Consider the following 17,414-nt stretch of genomic DNA (forward strand, 5'->3'; position numbering starts at 1 on the left):
AAAAGGAATCTTGAGAGCCAGGAGAAATATTCACCTTCTCCTGAGTAAGATGGGCATGGTCTGAACAGGCGAGCCAGCCCAGCTCCTCAACTGAAATAAATCAGAACTAAGATGCCTCGGACCCTTCCCCCAGGCCTGAAGTTCTGTGATAGTATAAGAAGAGCCTAAGTCACAGAATTTAACCCTTGAACAACCACAGCACCGCCACCGGCAGCAGAATAGAGCCAGATCTGAGGCCCTGAGCAGGCCTGATACCCAGCTGAGAGTTTCGGGTGGGCTGCATGGAAGTTCTGCCGACCTGGAAGGAGAGTTCTGTGCTCCTGTTTTAGGACATGGTTTAATGAGAAACGGCATAATGAGAATTCTCCATTCAGCAGACAGCCTCGGGATGCAAGCCCCCGGCCCACTCCCCGTGGTCATCCCCGTCCCGAGGCGGGATGGACTTTCTCATGGGCATACACAGCACCTCGTCGATGTAGATGGTGTTCTCCTTGATCTGGATCTCCTCCTGCAGGGCCAGCTGCCTGCGATTCAGGCCTTTCAACTCTGCTTGAGCTTGGGCCAGTGTTTCCTTCAGTCTAGAAGAGGAGGAAGAATGTGAGGGAACAATGAATGGCTTCCTGTCACTGCTTCAGGGGGAAAAGTGTATTCGTCTATTAGGTGCTGGACTCAAATTGATGTGTCTGCTTCCTCTCTCCTCTTTAAGACAGAAATTTCCAATCGGTGGCCCTGGACCAGATTCACAAGCAGACAAACCTGTGAACTTCCGACAGTTAGAACTAGAATTTACCTAAACATCTGGATTTTTAGAAAAATGTCAACGTTGGGTCCGTGCCCTGCATGGCAGCAGTCGGTTGGAGTAGGTTCCTCTAGAAAGGAACCCCTAAACATGATAGATGCAAAGGGCAAAGGTCCTTATGCCCAGCTGGCTTCATCCATGATGACATTGCCTAGCCCTGCTCACAGTTCAGGGTTTTGTGTGTGTGTATGTGGGGGGTCTTCCTTGCTATGTGTGGGCTCTAGAGTGAGAAGGCTTTAGGCTCTAGAATGCTCAGGCTCAGTAGTTACGGTTCATGGGCTTGGTTTCCCTGTAGCATGTGGGATCTTAGCTCCCCAAACAGGGATCGAACCCTTGTCCCCTGCACTGGAAGGCAGATTTTTAGCCATTGGACCACCAGGGAAGTCCTCACAGTCCAGGTTTAAATGGAGCCCCAGTAGCCCTTTGCCTGAGTGGTTAGGTCGCTGCAGTTGTGTCTGACTCTCTGTGACCCTATGGACTGTAGTCTGTTAGGCTCCTCTGTCCGTGGGATTCTCCAGGCAAGAATACTGGTGTAGGTTGCCGTGCCCTCCTCTAGGAGCTCTTTGCTTACCTTGCAACATTGTGGGTGATCTCGCCGACCTCCTTGATCAGCCTGTACTGTGCAACATCTCGACACAGCTCCACATTAGGCCGGTGTGTCCTGGTCTCCAGGCGTGTGTGAGCCACCTTGGCAGGCCCTTCTTGGTCGAGGATGGCTTTTTCAAGAACCACAATGTTTTTCTCCTGGGAGGCGATCTCTTCCATGACCTTACAAAAAGGGTTAGAGTAGGTGAGGCCAGGCTGTGTTCCTCAACAGCAGACACTCTTAGGGAGTTAGGAAGAGGGAACCTCGGATTATCTACCCACGCAGGCCACCTGAATCGGCCTGATCTCTTTTCCCTAGAGCAGTGACTGCTGGGAGGTAAGGTAAGTCACCCAGCCTTAGAATCTCAAGCATGGAATGGATACGGATGGCCATTGTTGCCTCATCTCCTTCTCAAATATGTGGATTTCCTGGGGAAGGCCCCCAGCAAAGGCTGGAGGCTGCCCATGTGCCTCGGTGTGTGTGTGCTAAGTCGCTCCAGTTGTGTCTGACTCTTTGCAACCCTATGAACTACAGCCCGCCAGGCTCCTCTGTCCATGGGATTCTCCAGACAAGAATACTGGAGTGGGTTTCTGTGTCCTCTGCCGGGGGCTTTTCCCCACCCAGAGACTGAACCTGTGTCTCTTACATATCCTGTGCTTTTGGACCATGAAAGCTGCCTCTGCCTGCTTCCTTACCAATCCCCCCACTAGGACCAGTTCTGCCCACCAAAGGAGTAAGTAGTTTAATCTGAGTTTTGTTAATTTCTTTGATGGTGGCTTTGTGCCAACAAAAGATGCCTTCAAGGTACTTGGGTTTTTAGAGTAATATTTAACTAGTTTAAGATTTTATTTCTTCCTTGTTTTTTCTTTTTAAACTTTGCATCATGGGAATTTCTAAACGTACATGAAAGTGATAGTAAAATGAACCTCATGGACTCATCATCAATTTAAGTGATGATCATTCATTGATATATGGCTGCTTTTGAACTATAGCAGCAGAGTTAAGAAGTTGCAGCAGATGATATGCATTATGCTCTCACTGTTTTGTGCTTCTGTCCAGACTGTGAATCCCAAAGACATGGTAATAACTTGACAGCTTTCCAAATGCTACATGTATCATCATACTGTGGCATCCTATTTTGCTTTTTATTATCCGTGTATGTCCATCATGTTAATACAAGAAAAGTGGGCTTTGTGGGTTGCACTTGTAAGGCAGAGTGAAGTGCAGGTTTTGCCCATCCATTGGAGAGCAAAGCACTGTGTTTATTATGCAAGGACACAACAACCGTACTGAAAGAATACACTCAACATCAACGGTACCAGGCTAAGCATTCACCACAACATTCCCAACACACAGGAGAGCAATGATCAGAAAAACTGGAAATTTAAAACAGTATCTCATCACTGCAGAATTTCTTCACACAAAGGAAAATGAGGCTTCTATCACAATAAGAGTCTAAGCGGTGCATGTGTTAGCCAAGTAAGGAAAGCCATTTACTTGATGGTGAGCTAATTAAATCACGTTTGATTGCAGCAGCTGAGAAAGAGTGTCCAGGGAATAGAAATTATTTTTAAGACTGTTAGTCTGCAAGGATAGTTGCTCGAAGAGTTATGGACACAAGGAACAACTATCGTTAATTAAAAGCACACAAAGCACATGAGTTTGGGAGGTTTTCTTCTGCTCTTCGTGAGTTGGCAGGTGTTCTGATCCTGTTCAATGTCGTTTATTGAAGGAGTCAACGCTGAGTTTGAAGTAACTAAAGAATTAGCCTCTATGAATGACTGCATGAAATAATTATAGGTGAGGATATTTTCAAAAAGTTAAGAAAACAGAAACTCAGTACAACCTGAAGTGGAATCTACTAAGTGTGAGAGCTGATGGTGCTGTGGAAATATGTTGAGCACAAAAAGGCTTAGCTGAGCATTTTTACAGAGCTCGTGGAAATGTAAGCGTTTTAAGGACTGTGGCTGGTCTATTCATTAGAAAGTGCTTTGCAGAAGAGATGTGGATCTATCATGTGTTATCGAACCAATAACGTCAACAGTGAACCATGAAGTTCACTTGGACTGGCTTCCGTGGACTTGACTGTCTTCATTTCTGTGCATGTTTGTCAGAACTAGAAGTTGGTTATCCTCACTTGTCATACTACTCAGCAGTAAAATGGTTTAGCAGTGATGAAATGTTCTTGTGGTTTATTTTAGCTTGGGGCCAAGATTAAAATTTTTCTGAGCAAGAACAACCTCTGTTATCAAACATGGAGTGGCTTTGGAAGTTCACTTTTGCTGCACACTTAAAAATATTTCTAAGTGAGTCAACCTAAAATCGCAAGGCAAGACAGCCCTTTCGTATACTGGCTGCGATAAAGTCATTTCAACAACTGACATGATTTGCGTCACAAGTAGAATCAAGTTGCTTTCTTTGCTTCTTGTGCTGCCAAAAGTTAAAACATGAAGTAAGACCTCCATTCCCCTACACATTTGCCAAAGAAGTATTCTTCCAAGTTCTGGAAATTTTTTTTTTTTGGACATCAAAGCAAGTGCAAAGGAAATTTCCATACTTCAAAATTCACTTAACTGTGCAATTAAGAACTTCTAACTACCCTTCGACTGGGAGTGATTAATCTGATATGGAATGAGGTACTAAAAGGCAAATACTGTACCAGGAGAACAATTTAACAGGATTCTATAAAGGTCTTCCAAGCAGTGATCGTGTTCAATTAAAATCATATGCTTATAGGTGGCTATGTCTATGGCAGTGCCTATCCGAATGAATGGATGCTTTCAAAGATGAAATATACAAAATCTCATTACAGGTCAGCATTAACAGGTGAACCTCTGCAATGGTTTTGGTAGAAAATACTAACTTTGAACCCCACCAAAGCAATTGTTTTCTTCCCCCTAAAAGAATCAATCCCCTTCTTCTCACCAGAAGACCTGTAAAAACAACACCCAGTTATAATTATTTCTACTTTTAATTTTACCAATAAAGAATTTGTGGAAATTTGTTTTCTTATATTAATATCTAGGTAATATCCTTGATCTTGCATCTTGGTCCACAAAAACAAAAATATTTACCCTCTGACCCTTTATAGAAAAATGTTGCTGACTCATTAAGGTCACTGAAGCCCTGGGTTAGATTAAACATTCTCATACTAAATTCTAAGTATAGCTGGAGTTAAAATACATTTTGTTCAATAAGGAAATAATTGTGTCTCGGAAATAAAAATGGGGGCCACCCTACCCTTTAATTTGAAGGTCGCCTCCTCAGTTTGTCAAGTCTCCTCGTGACCACGGAGGCTTCTGACCAGACAATAAGCAGGTGGAGACTTCTGTCATAGAGCTAGGTCCCTTTCTCCAGATGAGGGCAGGGAACCTCACCTGAGTTGTTCTAGTCCATCATTCCGGCCTGCCCAGACCCTTTTTAAAAAAGCTAGTTGTTACTTTACATTTTTATTTCATTTTCACTAGGCTGTGCTGGATCTTAGCTGCAGCATGTGGGATCTTTAGTTGTGGCACGCGAACTCTTAATTGTGGAAGCATCTAGTTCATTGACCAGGGATGGAACCCGGGCCCTCTGCATTGGGAGTGCAGAGTCGTAGCCACTGGACCACCAGGAAAGTCCCAGGTGCTCATTTTAGATGTGGCTTCCAAGGCCTCAGCCCCACAGCCCCCAGCTCCTGCAGGGATCTCCTCTGGTAGGACAGGGCTTCTCACAGGCCTCTGCAAAGACCAGCCTCTTGCCTTTTTCCTTACAGAGGATCCTTCCAACTTCTGCCTTCCTATCTCAGATCCGTCTTTTGAGGCCTGGACTAAGTTCTTACTCCACTAGGAAGCCTCTTGACTCTATTTGGCTATGTTTATCATCGTTACTATTATTGTTGTTGTTGTTGTTATTAGTAGCAGCAGCCAATTAAAAAAAAAGTTTATTTTGCTGCACCAGGTCTTAGTTGATACATGTGGGATCTTGGGATCTGGTTTCCCTGACCAGGGATTGAACCTGCATCCCCTACTTTGGGAGCCCAGAGTCTTAGCCGCTGGATCACCACAGAAGTCCCAGCAGCGTAAAGAACCCGCCTGCCAGTGCAGGTGACGTTAGAGATGCGGGTTCGATCCTTCGGTCGGGAAGACCACCTGGAGGACGGCACGGCAACCCACGCCAGTATTCTTGCCTGGAGAATCCCATGGGCAGAGGAGCCTGGTGGGCTACAGTCCGTGGGGTTGCAAAGAGTCGGACACGGCTGAGCAGCTTACACACGCGTGCGCGTGCACGCACAGAGCTTCAGAGTCATAAAGAATATCTGAGAGCATGCAGTGCCTCTCCATGCCCCACAGAGGAGGAACTAAGGCCTGAAGCAGGGAGAAGGCCTGTTCTTTGCAACAGTCAGTGACGAAGGAGGCCCAGAGCAGCGCCAAGACCCTCTCCAGTCCTCCAAAGTCCAAAGCCTGCTGCTAAGACGGAGGAGGTGAATGACATTTACTCCTTAGCACCCAGGATCACAAGCCCTAAAGGCCATTCTAGGTCTCCAGAGTGAAACCTTCTGAGCAAGTTCGTCCATAGTCCCTCCAGGAAGCTCACCTTGTCCAGATGAAGAGCCAGTGTGTCCCTGGCATCCTTGGTCTCCTTCAGCCCATTCTTGAAGGCGGTGTCCACCACATCACACTGCCTGCGCAGGTCATTGGCCGTCTGGGACAGGATTCGGTCCACCAGGGCCTTCAGCGTCAGGGAGTTGTTCCTCTGCTTGTCAGCCTTCTCCACGTTGGTGTTGGAGAAGTCTTGCCAGTCTTCCAGACTCACGGAGCTGAAACGGGACCCAGGCACTCATTCATAGCATATCTGGACTTGGCGTGGGGGTGTGGGGAGAGGGACCAGTGACTGGAAACCAGTGGGAAGTTAGGCCTCCCTCCACCAATGGAAGCACCTAGAACATTTCCCCATCTCTAGGCAGAGTGAACACTGGTCTGTCAGTGGCAATAGCTGCCACTCTAGGGAAATCTACTTACTCTCTGCCAGGCACTGGGCTGGCGCTTTACAGACACGCTCTCATTTAATCCTCATGCTGGCCTAGTGAAGTGCCTTTCACACCCCCATTTGAAAGATGTGGAAAACAGGTTCATAAAGATGGAGTAACCTGGTCAACATCACACAGGTAGGGACAAGGTAGGTATCAAAATAAATTATAGTCGTCACAGATTATAATGTGAGTGTGTGTTCAGTTGCTAAATTGTGTCCAGCTCTTTGCGATCCCATGGACTGTAGCCTGCCAGGCTCCTCTGGCCATGTGGTTTTTCCCAGGCAAGAATACCAGAGTGGCTTGCCATTTCCTTCTCCAGGGGACCTTCCCAGACCAGGGATCGAACCCATTATCCTGCACTGGTAGGCAGATTCTTTACCACTGAGCTACCTGGGAAGCCCACAGATTATTATACACCGAAAAAAATAGGATAATCATGAGTGTATCCTGAAATGCCATAAATAAAAGAATTGCTAGTTTGACAAGGAATTGTTTTATATAGCACTGAGGAGTCTCAAAATAATGTTAATTGGAAGATTCAACATTATGGAATGTTGTATATTTTGTCATATACTTATATATACTACATATATGACAAAATATACAATATTCAAAATATGATGCTATTTAATAAATGCAGAAGCAGGCAGAACAAACCTATTAGAAGCCGGGAATGTGGTTCTTTTTGGGGGAGGAGAGAGGGGGCATTGATCAAGAGGGGCCGGGGTGGAGGTTTTGGCGTCGGTGGTAACATTTTACTTCTTGGCCTGGCTGGTGGTTATGTGGAGACGCCCCTGATGACCCCTCATGTCTGCTGGTGTTCACACCTTTGTACAGTGCCTTCCCCTTGAGTTGTGTGATGAACTCATTTCTCACGAATAGATGTGATGAGAGGTCATGTCTGAGATGAGGCTGAAAGAGGAAGACTATGGCTTCTCTCTTGGATGCCTTCTCTGTTTTCTTCCTCTTAGATCAGCTGCCATGTCTAGCCTTCAGATGAGACCACAGTCCCAGTTGACAGGACTCTGAAAAAAGGTGAGCCAGAGGCGCCCAGCTGAGTGATGCCTGGGCTTCTGACCCACAGAAGCTGGGAGATAACACGCTTGTTTTAAAGCTGCTAAGTTTGGGGGTAACTTGGTAACAGCAAAAGATAACTAAAATGATGATAATTCATTAAACAATTGATTATTATTTGTGCGATTTTCTTTCTTTTCTGTTTTTGTTTTGTTTTTGTTTTTTTTTGGCTTGTGGGATCCTAGTTCCCAAAAGAGAGGCTGAACCTGGGCCCGGGTAATGAAAGCACTGAATCCCAATCAATGAACCAGGAAATTCCTATGCAGTTTTCTATATGTATGATTTACTTTAAAAAAGGAATTCTGGTGCAGTTTTCTGTATGTATGTTTTACTTCAAAAAGAATGTTTTAAAAATTAGAATGAGTTAGGTCTGTGATGTAATACTACTTGAAAAATGTAAATCAGATGTTATAGAAAAGGTAAAGAGTATAATCTCATTTTTGTAACAAAACTATTTGTGTACATGAGTGTATATGTATGTTTATATGAACATACAGGAAACACTGGCTATCTCAGGGAAACTATTAACTTGCTCTTTATACATTTTCAAATTCTTCTAGTTGTTAAAAATGCAAATAGGTAAATGAATAAATTTGAGACGTTTTAAGACTTTATTTCAGGGTCTTCCCTGGTAGTCCAGTGATTAAGACTCCATGTTTCCACTGCAGGGGGCTCGGGTTCCAGCCCTGGCTGGGGAACTAAAATCCTGCACCCCACAAAGTACAGCCAAACAATACATATATTTTTTACATCAGACTTTCTTAAAGTAGAGCCTAGCCTGGAGGACTGGGGCACCACTGGGCCCTATAGGGTAGTCACTGCTCAGCGCCTGTCTTTGCCTAAAACCTGCCACTTCCTAGCTCCCAGCCTAAGGTCAGGATGATGTCCTAGGTCCTGCTGGCCTCTCCAAGAAACACTGGGGCATCACACAGTGGGGAGAAGGACAGTGTGGCCAGGCCAGCAGGGACTCACTCACTTTGGTTCAACCCTCACGACGTTCTCAGAATACTTGATGTTTGGTGAGTTGTTGTTGAGTGAGAAGCAGATATCATCAATGGTTATGGCTGTAAACTTGTCCCTCAAATCCTTTTCAAGATTGTACTTGGCAGAGCGGTTTAACCTGAAGGGAGAAGGTAAATTGGGTTTCTTCCTCTTGAATGCCCAAGTGGCAGCTACGTCAGGCTCTTGGGAGACCCTGGAAAACGAAGCTAGTCTAGTGCAACACAGCGGCACTTCCTCCCACCCTCTCATCCACTCAACACACACAGACACAGACAGACAGACAGACAGACAGACAGACAGACACACACACACCCCATTAACGCTTGGTGACCAATTAACATATCCAGCCCTGGACTTCGAAATCCTCCTTTCAACTGTGGCCTTTTCGGATGTCACCACTGTGGCATCCTGCTTGTGAGAGGTCACCCTGGGGAGGAAATGGCTCCAGTGTCCTCCAGTTTCTAATCAGGGGTGAAATTCTGCCACATCCCAGCCCACCACCAGAGAATGACTGTCAGGCACGAGAGGCGGTCCCGGTCTCATTCTGAGTGTTCCCTGGCCACTCGGGCATGGAGAGTGCTTGTAGGATAGTAAACCCCATTCTTCCTGTGCCGGGGAGCATGGTCTTGCTGGGCACAGCTTTTCCTAGATACGCCCAGTGGAGATGTGGGGGCAGTACCTGATTTGCTCGCGTGTCTCCTCCAGGGTGCGGGTCAGCAGGGTCATTACTCCCCGGATGATCTCCTCTTCCTTGATCAGCTCCTGTTCCACCTCATCATGGACCAGGTCAATGCCAACCCGCTTCTCCCTGGTCGGGAGAAAAGTGGACAGTCATCCCACGCATGGAGGGAGACAACTCAAAACTTGCTGACTTTTAAAACTATCAAGACAACTGAACCCAATCCATCTGGACAATGTGACAGGGGATGCACATTGAAAGTGAAAGTGTTAGTCACTTAGACGTGTCTAACTCTTTGTGACCCCATAGACTGTTGCCTGCCAGGCTCCTCTGATCCTGGAATGGATAGCCATTCCCTTCTCCAGGGGAATCTTCCCAACTCAGGGAACCTGGGTTTTCTGCATTGCAGGCGGATTCTTTACCATCTGAGCCACTGGGATATACATTAGTTGGTGTCTATTTGACTTCAAAATATCCAAAACACAAAGAAGAAAAATGAATCAGTGGTTGGTCACTTGGTCTGAAAAATGCCAGCTGGACTTTTTTTGCCTTAATTTCGCCATCAATTCAGAAGGCTTTTCCTTCTTACCTATTTATTGGAAAGACTATCTTTTGACTTAGAACTTTAAAGACATATGTTTTCTTCCTTGAGCCCAGTCTTGTTTTTTAACAAGGGTTGAATTGAAAAAGATGCTGTATAATAATTGTAATAATAATAATGTCAAAATTAATAGTACTCCATTACTGAACACTTACAATGAGACACGCACTGTACTGAGCTTTTCATGTGAAAATTCATTTTCATTTAACCTTTCAATTACAGGTGAGGAAACTGAGTTTCAGAGAGGTTACAGATCCTGTGTCACAGAACTGGGCATTACACATGCTTTTAACCACTTCCTCCCAAAATTGGTTGGTCACCGTCTGATAGTTTGTTCTTTTCCACCTGCCTGATAGTGCTTGTCTTCAGGGAAGGCTCCATCACTCACCAGCTGTGTGGGCTCAGGCACATTGTATAATTTATCTGTGCCTTGGTTTCTTCTTCTGTGAAATGGGTATACTTATCAGTACTTCCTAGGGTTGTGGCAAGGAACAAAAGAGATATGAAAGCAGACAGCATGGGACCTGGCACAGAGTAGCAGGTACTCAACCCACTTAGCAGCATCTGCGTCCTAATCACCCTTAGGTGTGGAATTGAGCCAACGGGATGTTGGCTTCTTTGAGCACCTGCCACTTTCCTTTGCTTTACCACCTCTCTAAATCTGGTTGAGTTGCTGCCTGGTTGCTGCCGAGGTGAAGCTCACTGAGGCAACAGGGCTTTCTGAGGAGGAGGAACAGAGTGGGCAGAGCCACAGTGCAAGCAGCTCAATGCGCCAAGTGCATCCCACTGTTGGGGATGAGATGCAGGACCGGATGGAGGGCTCACTGGGGGCCCAACCATCATGGACCTCGTTTTTGAAGCGAAGAAGTTTGAATTTGATTTTGAAGGTGTTAGGGCATAGGGTGGTAATGAAGGGATTTGAAAGCCGGGGAGTGACCTGGAAAGATCTGCATTGGGGAAAGTTCACATAATAGCCAGTGTAGACGAGGCACTCGATTGGAGGGGGCTATGCTGGCAGCAACAAGACCTGCTAGGGTGCTCCAGAAGATTTATGGGGATCAGCTCTGTGAATCAGAATCACCCCAAAGCAGAGAGGAGCATCCTGCTCATAGTACTTACATGAGGGAAATTATAGTAAAAACGTACATTAGCATAGTGCTCTCTGGATTGTGAACTGCTCCCATGTGCTCTGTGTATGGGAGCAGGCTTGTCCTCTAGCAACTGTATCTGCTTTGTCTGCCCAAAATAAAGACCACCATTTCCCAGTTTCTGTTGGGGTGGCCACGTGACTAAGCTCTGGTCAATGAGACGCAAGTAGAAACGGTGAATGCTGCTGCTGCTGCTGCTGCTGCTAAGTCTAAACCCTAATTATTCCTACTTGTTGGAATGCAGACATAATGGCTGGCACTCTAGTTGCCATCTTGAATCATGAGGTAACCTTGGGAGTGAAACCAAGCACAGGGATCACCCAGATGGTGGAGCAACAAGATTACAAAGGCCTGGAAGCCTGACACTGTGGCACACTATGCCAACCCCGAACTAGCTCCAGATTCCTTAAATGTGAGAGGAAAGAGGTCAATGTTATTTTGTCCCTCTCTGATATCCACAGCCAAACCCAGTCCTAACTTATACTGAAGTTAGTTAAGAGCAGAGTTTAGACATGAACCAAGTCCGGTGCTCCTGCTCCTGCCCAGCACCATGAGTATGCTGAGATAGTTTCAGGCTCTAAAAGAACACATGCTTATCGGTTTCATTCTAGCCCACCACCAAGCACAGTCGGTTTTTACTACGCAGCATTTCATTTCCCAGAAGATTCATTAGAGGAACCATCCCTCCTACCTGTATTCCAAGCATTTCTCTGTGATGCGCAAGGGCTCCTTAAAGCTCTCGAGGGCTTTCTCCAGTCTGGTCTGATAGAGGAGCAGGTCTTCAGTTGCGTACACCAGCTGCTCAAGTTTGCCATCTAACTCCTTCTTCCAGAACCTGACTTCCTCAAGTCTCTGCTCTGAAGCACACAGAGAAGTCACTCCAGGATGACTCTGTTCCCAGCGCAGGCAGCTCTTAGATTAGAAACTAGACGACTATTGGGAAGCTGCCGAGATACTTTCTTTCCTTCTCAGAATGGTGCTACTTGGGGTATCTATACATCTTTGTGTTTATTAGAATGGAAGGAAGGAAAAAGAACATTGTTTCTTCTTATATGCAACATCAAAGTAATCCAAAGATCATTCTACACTCAGTGACTAATTTCTCAAGGCTCCCTGTTTTAAATAATGTTTAATTTTGTCAAAGATGCAAAAGTATATTGTTTGAAAAGTCCCTGGGCACCACTTTAAAACTGTATCCATAGGAATGGGATTGTCATGACAGCATTACTCTTTCTTTAAGACTCAGCTTAGGACTTCCCTGCTGGTCCAGTGATAAAGAATCTGCCTGCCAATGCAGGGGACATGAGTTCGATCCCTGGACTGGGAAGATTCCATATGCTTTGGAGCAGCTAAGCCCATGCGCCACAACTACTGAGCCTGCACCCTAGAGCCCGGGCTCCACAACAAGAGAAGCCATCATAATGAGAAGTCTGCACGTCACAACAGAGAGTTGCCCCTACTCACTGCAACTAGAGAAAGCTACAGCATAGCAATGAAGACTCAGCACAGCCAAAAATAAAAATTAATGAATATTAAAAAAAAGATTCAGCACAAATATTCCTCTTTAGGATGTCTTTTCCAACTCTCCAGTGTCTACTCCACCTTTACTTCTGTACCCCTTCCCACAGCACCTATCTAGTTATATTCTGATTAACAATTTTTGTATCTTTCTCCTCCTCAATCTGCTGCTGCTGCTGCTGCTGCTGCTAAGGCGCTTCAGTCGTGTCCGACTCTGTGCAACCCCAGGGACGGCAGCCCATCAGGCGCCCCTGTCCCTGGGATTCTCCAGGCAAGAACACTGGAGTGGGTTGCCATTTCCTTCTCCAATGCATGAAAGTGAAAAGTGAAAGTGAAGTTGCTCAGTCGTGTCTGACTCCTAGCAACCCCACGGACTGCAGCCTACCAGTTCCTCCATCCATGGGATTCGCCAGGCAAGAGTACTGGAGTGGGGTGCCATTGCCTTCTCCGTCCTCAATCTGAGAGCCCCTTAAAAACAGGCTCTGATATCCCTGTGATATCCATAGTGCTTAGTCCATGGATGCTCTTAGATGCTCAACAGATATATATATCAAATCAATAAAAGAATGACTGATGGATGACTGCAAATCAGACTGGGTTACCATGTCTCTTGCTGTTGTTCAGTCGATGAGTAGTGTCTGACTCTTTGCAACACCAGGGACTGCAGCACGCCAGGCTTCCCTGTCCTTCACCATCTCCTGGAGCTTGCTCAAACTCATGTCCATTGAGTCAGTGATGCCATCCAACCCTCTTGTCCTCTGTCATCCCCTTCTCCTCCTGCCTTCAGTCTTTCCCAGCATCAGGGTCTTTTCTAATGAGTCAGCTCTCCTCATCAGCTGGCCTAAGTACTAGAGCTTCAGCTTCAGCATCAGCCCTTCCAATGAACAGTCATGGTTGATTTCTTTAGGGATTGACTGGTTTGATCATGCAGTCCAAGGGACTCTCAAGAGTCTTCTCTGACACCACAGTTCAAAAGCATCAAAAGCTTGTCTCTTAAGGCAATGAACTTAAAGACAGAATCTGGAAATACATGTTTCTCTCTAATATTTCAAGATAATACACTGCCACTCCTGAGTAAGAAATGCTAATGACAATACAGTATCATACAAACATGTTTACAAACATAGCAAGTGTGTTATCTTACCTAGTTTCTTATTCACATCGCTTTGAGATTTTCTTGTGGTCTTTTCAATTTCATCCACAAGTCTCTGGCTTTCTGCTACCAGGCGTTCAGACCGGGACCTTTGGGCTTCTGCTCTGTGGTACTGGTTTTTGTTAGCAATTTGCCACTCTGCGCGCAAGAACTTGGGTGGCTGTTGTAGTAGTTTGGCCATTTGAACTTTCCAAAGTCCTGCTCAAAAGTAGATTTTTTTTTTTTTTAGATTAACTGAAAGCAAGTTGTCTTGTTTTCAATGTCAGTTTTTATTAAAGTGTGACATTCATACTAAAGAGTGCACAAACCATGATCTGTACACAAAATGAAAAACTCAGTATATCCAGCACGCAGACCAAGAAATAAACATTACTAGCACCTTGTGCCTTGTTCCGGCCACTATTCTTCACCCCAGCCCCACACAGCCCCAATTTTTACACTATACATTAGTTTTGATATTTTTGAACTTAACATAGAATCCCTAAGTACTCTTTTTTCCTATACCCTCTTTTATCTGACTTCTTAATAAACAGGATTATGTCTGTAAGATTTATCAGGATTGTTCATACAGTTGCAGTTTGTTCATTCTCATTGCTGAGTAGTATAGCATCATACCACAATTTCTCTCTCTCTCTCTTTTTTACTGTTTATGGATATTTGAGTTTTCGGCTTGGGGTTATTATGAGAATGCTATGAATATTTGCATTTAGAATGCGTATATTGGTGAACACATGAATGCATTTTTAGAACTCATTTGAATTGCTAGCTCATAGGGCAGTGTTCTGTTTTAGTAGATACTGCTTAACAGATGAATCCAGGTGTGTTTTCTAAAAACAAAATGTGACATCTGTAAACTGACAACTAGGTACTGAGCCTGTTCAGCAGATAACAGAAACAAAAGTTTCCCAGGAGAGAGAACAGGAGAGAACAAGAAGAGGAACCCATGAAGAGGCAGCAGGCAGAGGCCAGCAGCAACAGAGAGGCCAGCAGCAAGAGAAAGACGAGCATGTCTCTTCCTCCTCTGCACACAGGGGGCTTCCCTGATGGCTCAGGTGATAAAGAATCCACCCGCAAAGCAGGAGACCTCGGTTCGATTCCTGGGTTGGGAAGATCCCCTGGAGAAGGGCACGGCAACCCACTCCAGTATTCTTGCCTGGAGAATCCCATGGACAGAGGAGCCTGGCGGGCTGCAGTCCATGGGGTCGCAAGGAGTCCGACACGACTGAGCAACTAACACACACACGCGTCTGCACACAGCTCTGACTGTGAGCCCTGTCTTCCTCAGACGGGGCTGAAATCTGCCCCACCCACGTGCATGTGTGCTAAACTGCGACTCCATGGACTGTAGCCCACCAGGCTCCTTTATCCATGGGATTCTCCAGGCAAGAATACTGGAGTGGGTTGCATGCTGTCCTCTAGGGGATCTTCCCAATCCAGGGATTGAACCCGAACCCGCGATCTATGTCTTCTCCATTGGCAAGTGGGTTCTTCATCACTAGTGCCACCTGGGAAGCCCCATCCTCATCCAAAACATACGAGTGCCTGCCCTTAAAGACTTCGGAATCTCTGAAGGTTGGAACTGAAGTCAGATCTTGACCAGGCTGAGTTTCAGGCCTCGGGCCCTCTCTGACAACATGGGTCTCCTAATCCAGTCCATCCAATGGCCTCTGCCAATTTTGTCTGAGTGTGGGGCTCAACATTTAACCCCAGATTTCTGGATAAGTCTGAGCAGCTCCCAGAGAAATCGAAATTAGGGCTAAATGAGGTTGAAATTAAACCTAAATTTTGGCTGATTCCAATGTGCACAAGGCGTTGGATAGGTCTATGGACTTCAGTTAAGAGTTGGTGGGGTGGGGCCGAGGCTTACTTACCTCAACGCCACAAAGAACTACTTCACAACTTGGGGATGGGAGCCTCCTTACTCCAGCGGGAGCTCTGGGCCTTTGCAGAAATGGGACGTAAACAGCTCAGGCTCTATGGCAACCGGTAACGCGTTACCAGGGCAAAGGGGGGTGGGGTCTGCTGAGAAGGGGCGTTTACTCCGGAAGGCTTTGCGCAGGCGCGAGTGTTGTCTTTTCGCCTGCGCTAGTGACTTGGAGATGTGGCTTGGGAGGGCTCTGGCCAGATAGACACCTCAATCTACAGCGAAGATGCGGGACACCAAGCTGGGGTTCAGGAGGCCTGCTACTGGTCCTGCTGCCGGCTGGGCCACCTCGGGCCGCACAGCACTCACTGGGTCTCGGACTCCCCAGATGTACCGCGAAATTGGGCTGGACGATGCCTCTAGGTCCTCGCAGCCGCAGGCCGGCCTGGGGCCACTTAAACCACACACCTGACGCTGCATGGAGAGATTCCTGGGGTTGCCGCGGCCGCGGGGGTGGGGGGTGGGGGGTTAAGAGGAGGAGGGATGAGGAGGGGCACCCCGGGCCGGTCCCTCAGCCTCCAGTCAGTGGCAGTGGCCAGACCGAGGGCTAGGAGTCAGGAGTGGTTTCTCTATCTAGAAAATGAGTGGCTTGAAACTCCCAAACAGCGTTCGGAATATGTTCTTTATGATTGTAGTGCTGGTAAAGCACTCCAAGGGTTGGAGGAGGGGATTAAAAAAAAAAACCCCTGAGATCCTCGCGGAAGAACTGATCCTTGTAGTTGAGGCCAGCCAGCTGGACTCTGCTCTGCTGGTTTTGCCCTCTGAAAGGCCTAAACTCGGATGCTGTTGCTTCTGCTGATGTATTAACAAAAATAGAAGAAGAAGAAAAAAAGAGCTCTCCAACTATTTATTCTGGAGTTTAAGTAAAATATTTTCAAAAGGAAAACCTTGTTTTGCACCCACACAGGCCAGCAAAGGCATGAGTCCAATAGAGAAAGTATGGAACAGCTTATTATCAATACTTACTCAGTGTGTATCTGGCATCAGTATATGGGTAGGGAGGAGAATATATGGGTAGGGAAGAGAATATAAAGCAGATATGCAGCTCAAGGCTTAGAATTTGCTAAATTAAGTGTACAACCAACGCTTATATTCAAAGTAGGAATACTCAGGCAAAGCACACTGAAGTTTTCAGTAATTTTGAGATTTTTGTTAGTTGGAATAAAACCGTTGTTTCCCAAATACAATGAGTTTCCTCTGGAGTTGGTGTAGCTCTGTTTCTGCAACCAGGCTCTTCTCGTGTGGGAGGCCTGAATAGGCAGCTCTGAGTGCAGGTATGGGGAGGATGCCTTTGGCAAACCAACCCAGGTCACTGTGTCCACTGGGAGATGGAAAATACAGGGGAAAAATGAAGTCTGCGAGGATAGACTCAGGAGGTTTAATATTTGTCAAGTGGACGTCCAGAAGGGGAAAAATAGAGAACAGATGAAGGAAAGAGGGAAAATGTCCTGCGCTAAAGACACAAGTCTTTATTTCTCTTAATTAATTAAAATTTTACACAATTTTGAAAGGTTACTTTCTATTTACATTTTGTTATTGCAAAATGGTGGCTCTATTCTCCATGTTGTATTAATGCAATGCATCCTTGAGCCTGTCTTACACCCAATAGTTTTTGCCTCCGACACCTATATTATTTCTCCAGCTGGTAACCACAAGTTGTGTCTCTATGAGTCTGCTTTTTTGTTGTTGTTGTTATACCCACTAGTTTGTTGTATTTTTAAAAAAATTCCACATGTAAGTGATATATAGAATTTAAGACTCAAGTCTTTAGATTGAAAGACCCACCTGAAATAATTATCTCCACACACATACATAGTCACACATACATACACATTATATATGCACCTATTCTCAATCTGTATACATCCTATTCTAGTGAAATTTCTTTTTCTTTTTTTGGCCTTACTGTGTGGTCTTAG

The 17,414-nt window shown here is 45.8% G+C and overlaps 1 protein-coding gene across 1 annotated transcript; it reads right to left on the reverse strand.

The window, feature by feature from the left end:
- Positions 1-318: 318 nt before the first annotated feature.
- TEKT1 (tektin 1) lies at positions 319-15,518 on the reverse strand. The gene is made up of 8 exons (XM_004012578.5): positions 15,443-15,518; positions 13,563-13,769; positions 11,592-11,757; positions 9,152-9,280; positions 8,447-8,590; positions 5,961-6,183; positions 1,371-1,567; positions 319-578 (listed from the first exon to the last, which is right to left on the reverse strand). Exons 2-8 carry the CDS (start codon positions 13,750-13,752, stop codon positions 371-373), a joined length of 1,257 nt encoding a protein of 418 aa, XP_004012627.1. The 5' UTR covers positions 13,753-13,769; positions 15,443-15,518; the 3' UTR covers positions 319-370.
- Positions 15,519-17,414: the final 1,896 nt, after the last annotated feature.

The sequence above is a fragment of the Ovis aries genome, chromosome 11 (genome assembly GCF_016772045.2).
Source record: "Ovis aries strain OAR_USU_Benz2616 breed Rambouillet chromosome 11, ARS-UI_Ramb_v3.0, whole genome shotgun sequence".
Lineage (NCBI taxonomy): Eukaryota > Metazoa > Chordata > Mammalia > Artiodactyla > Bovidae > Ovis > Ovis aries.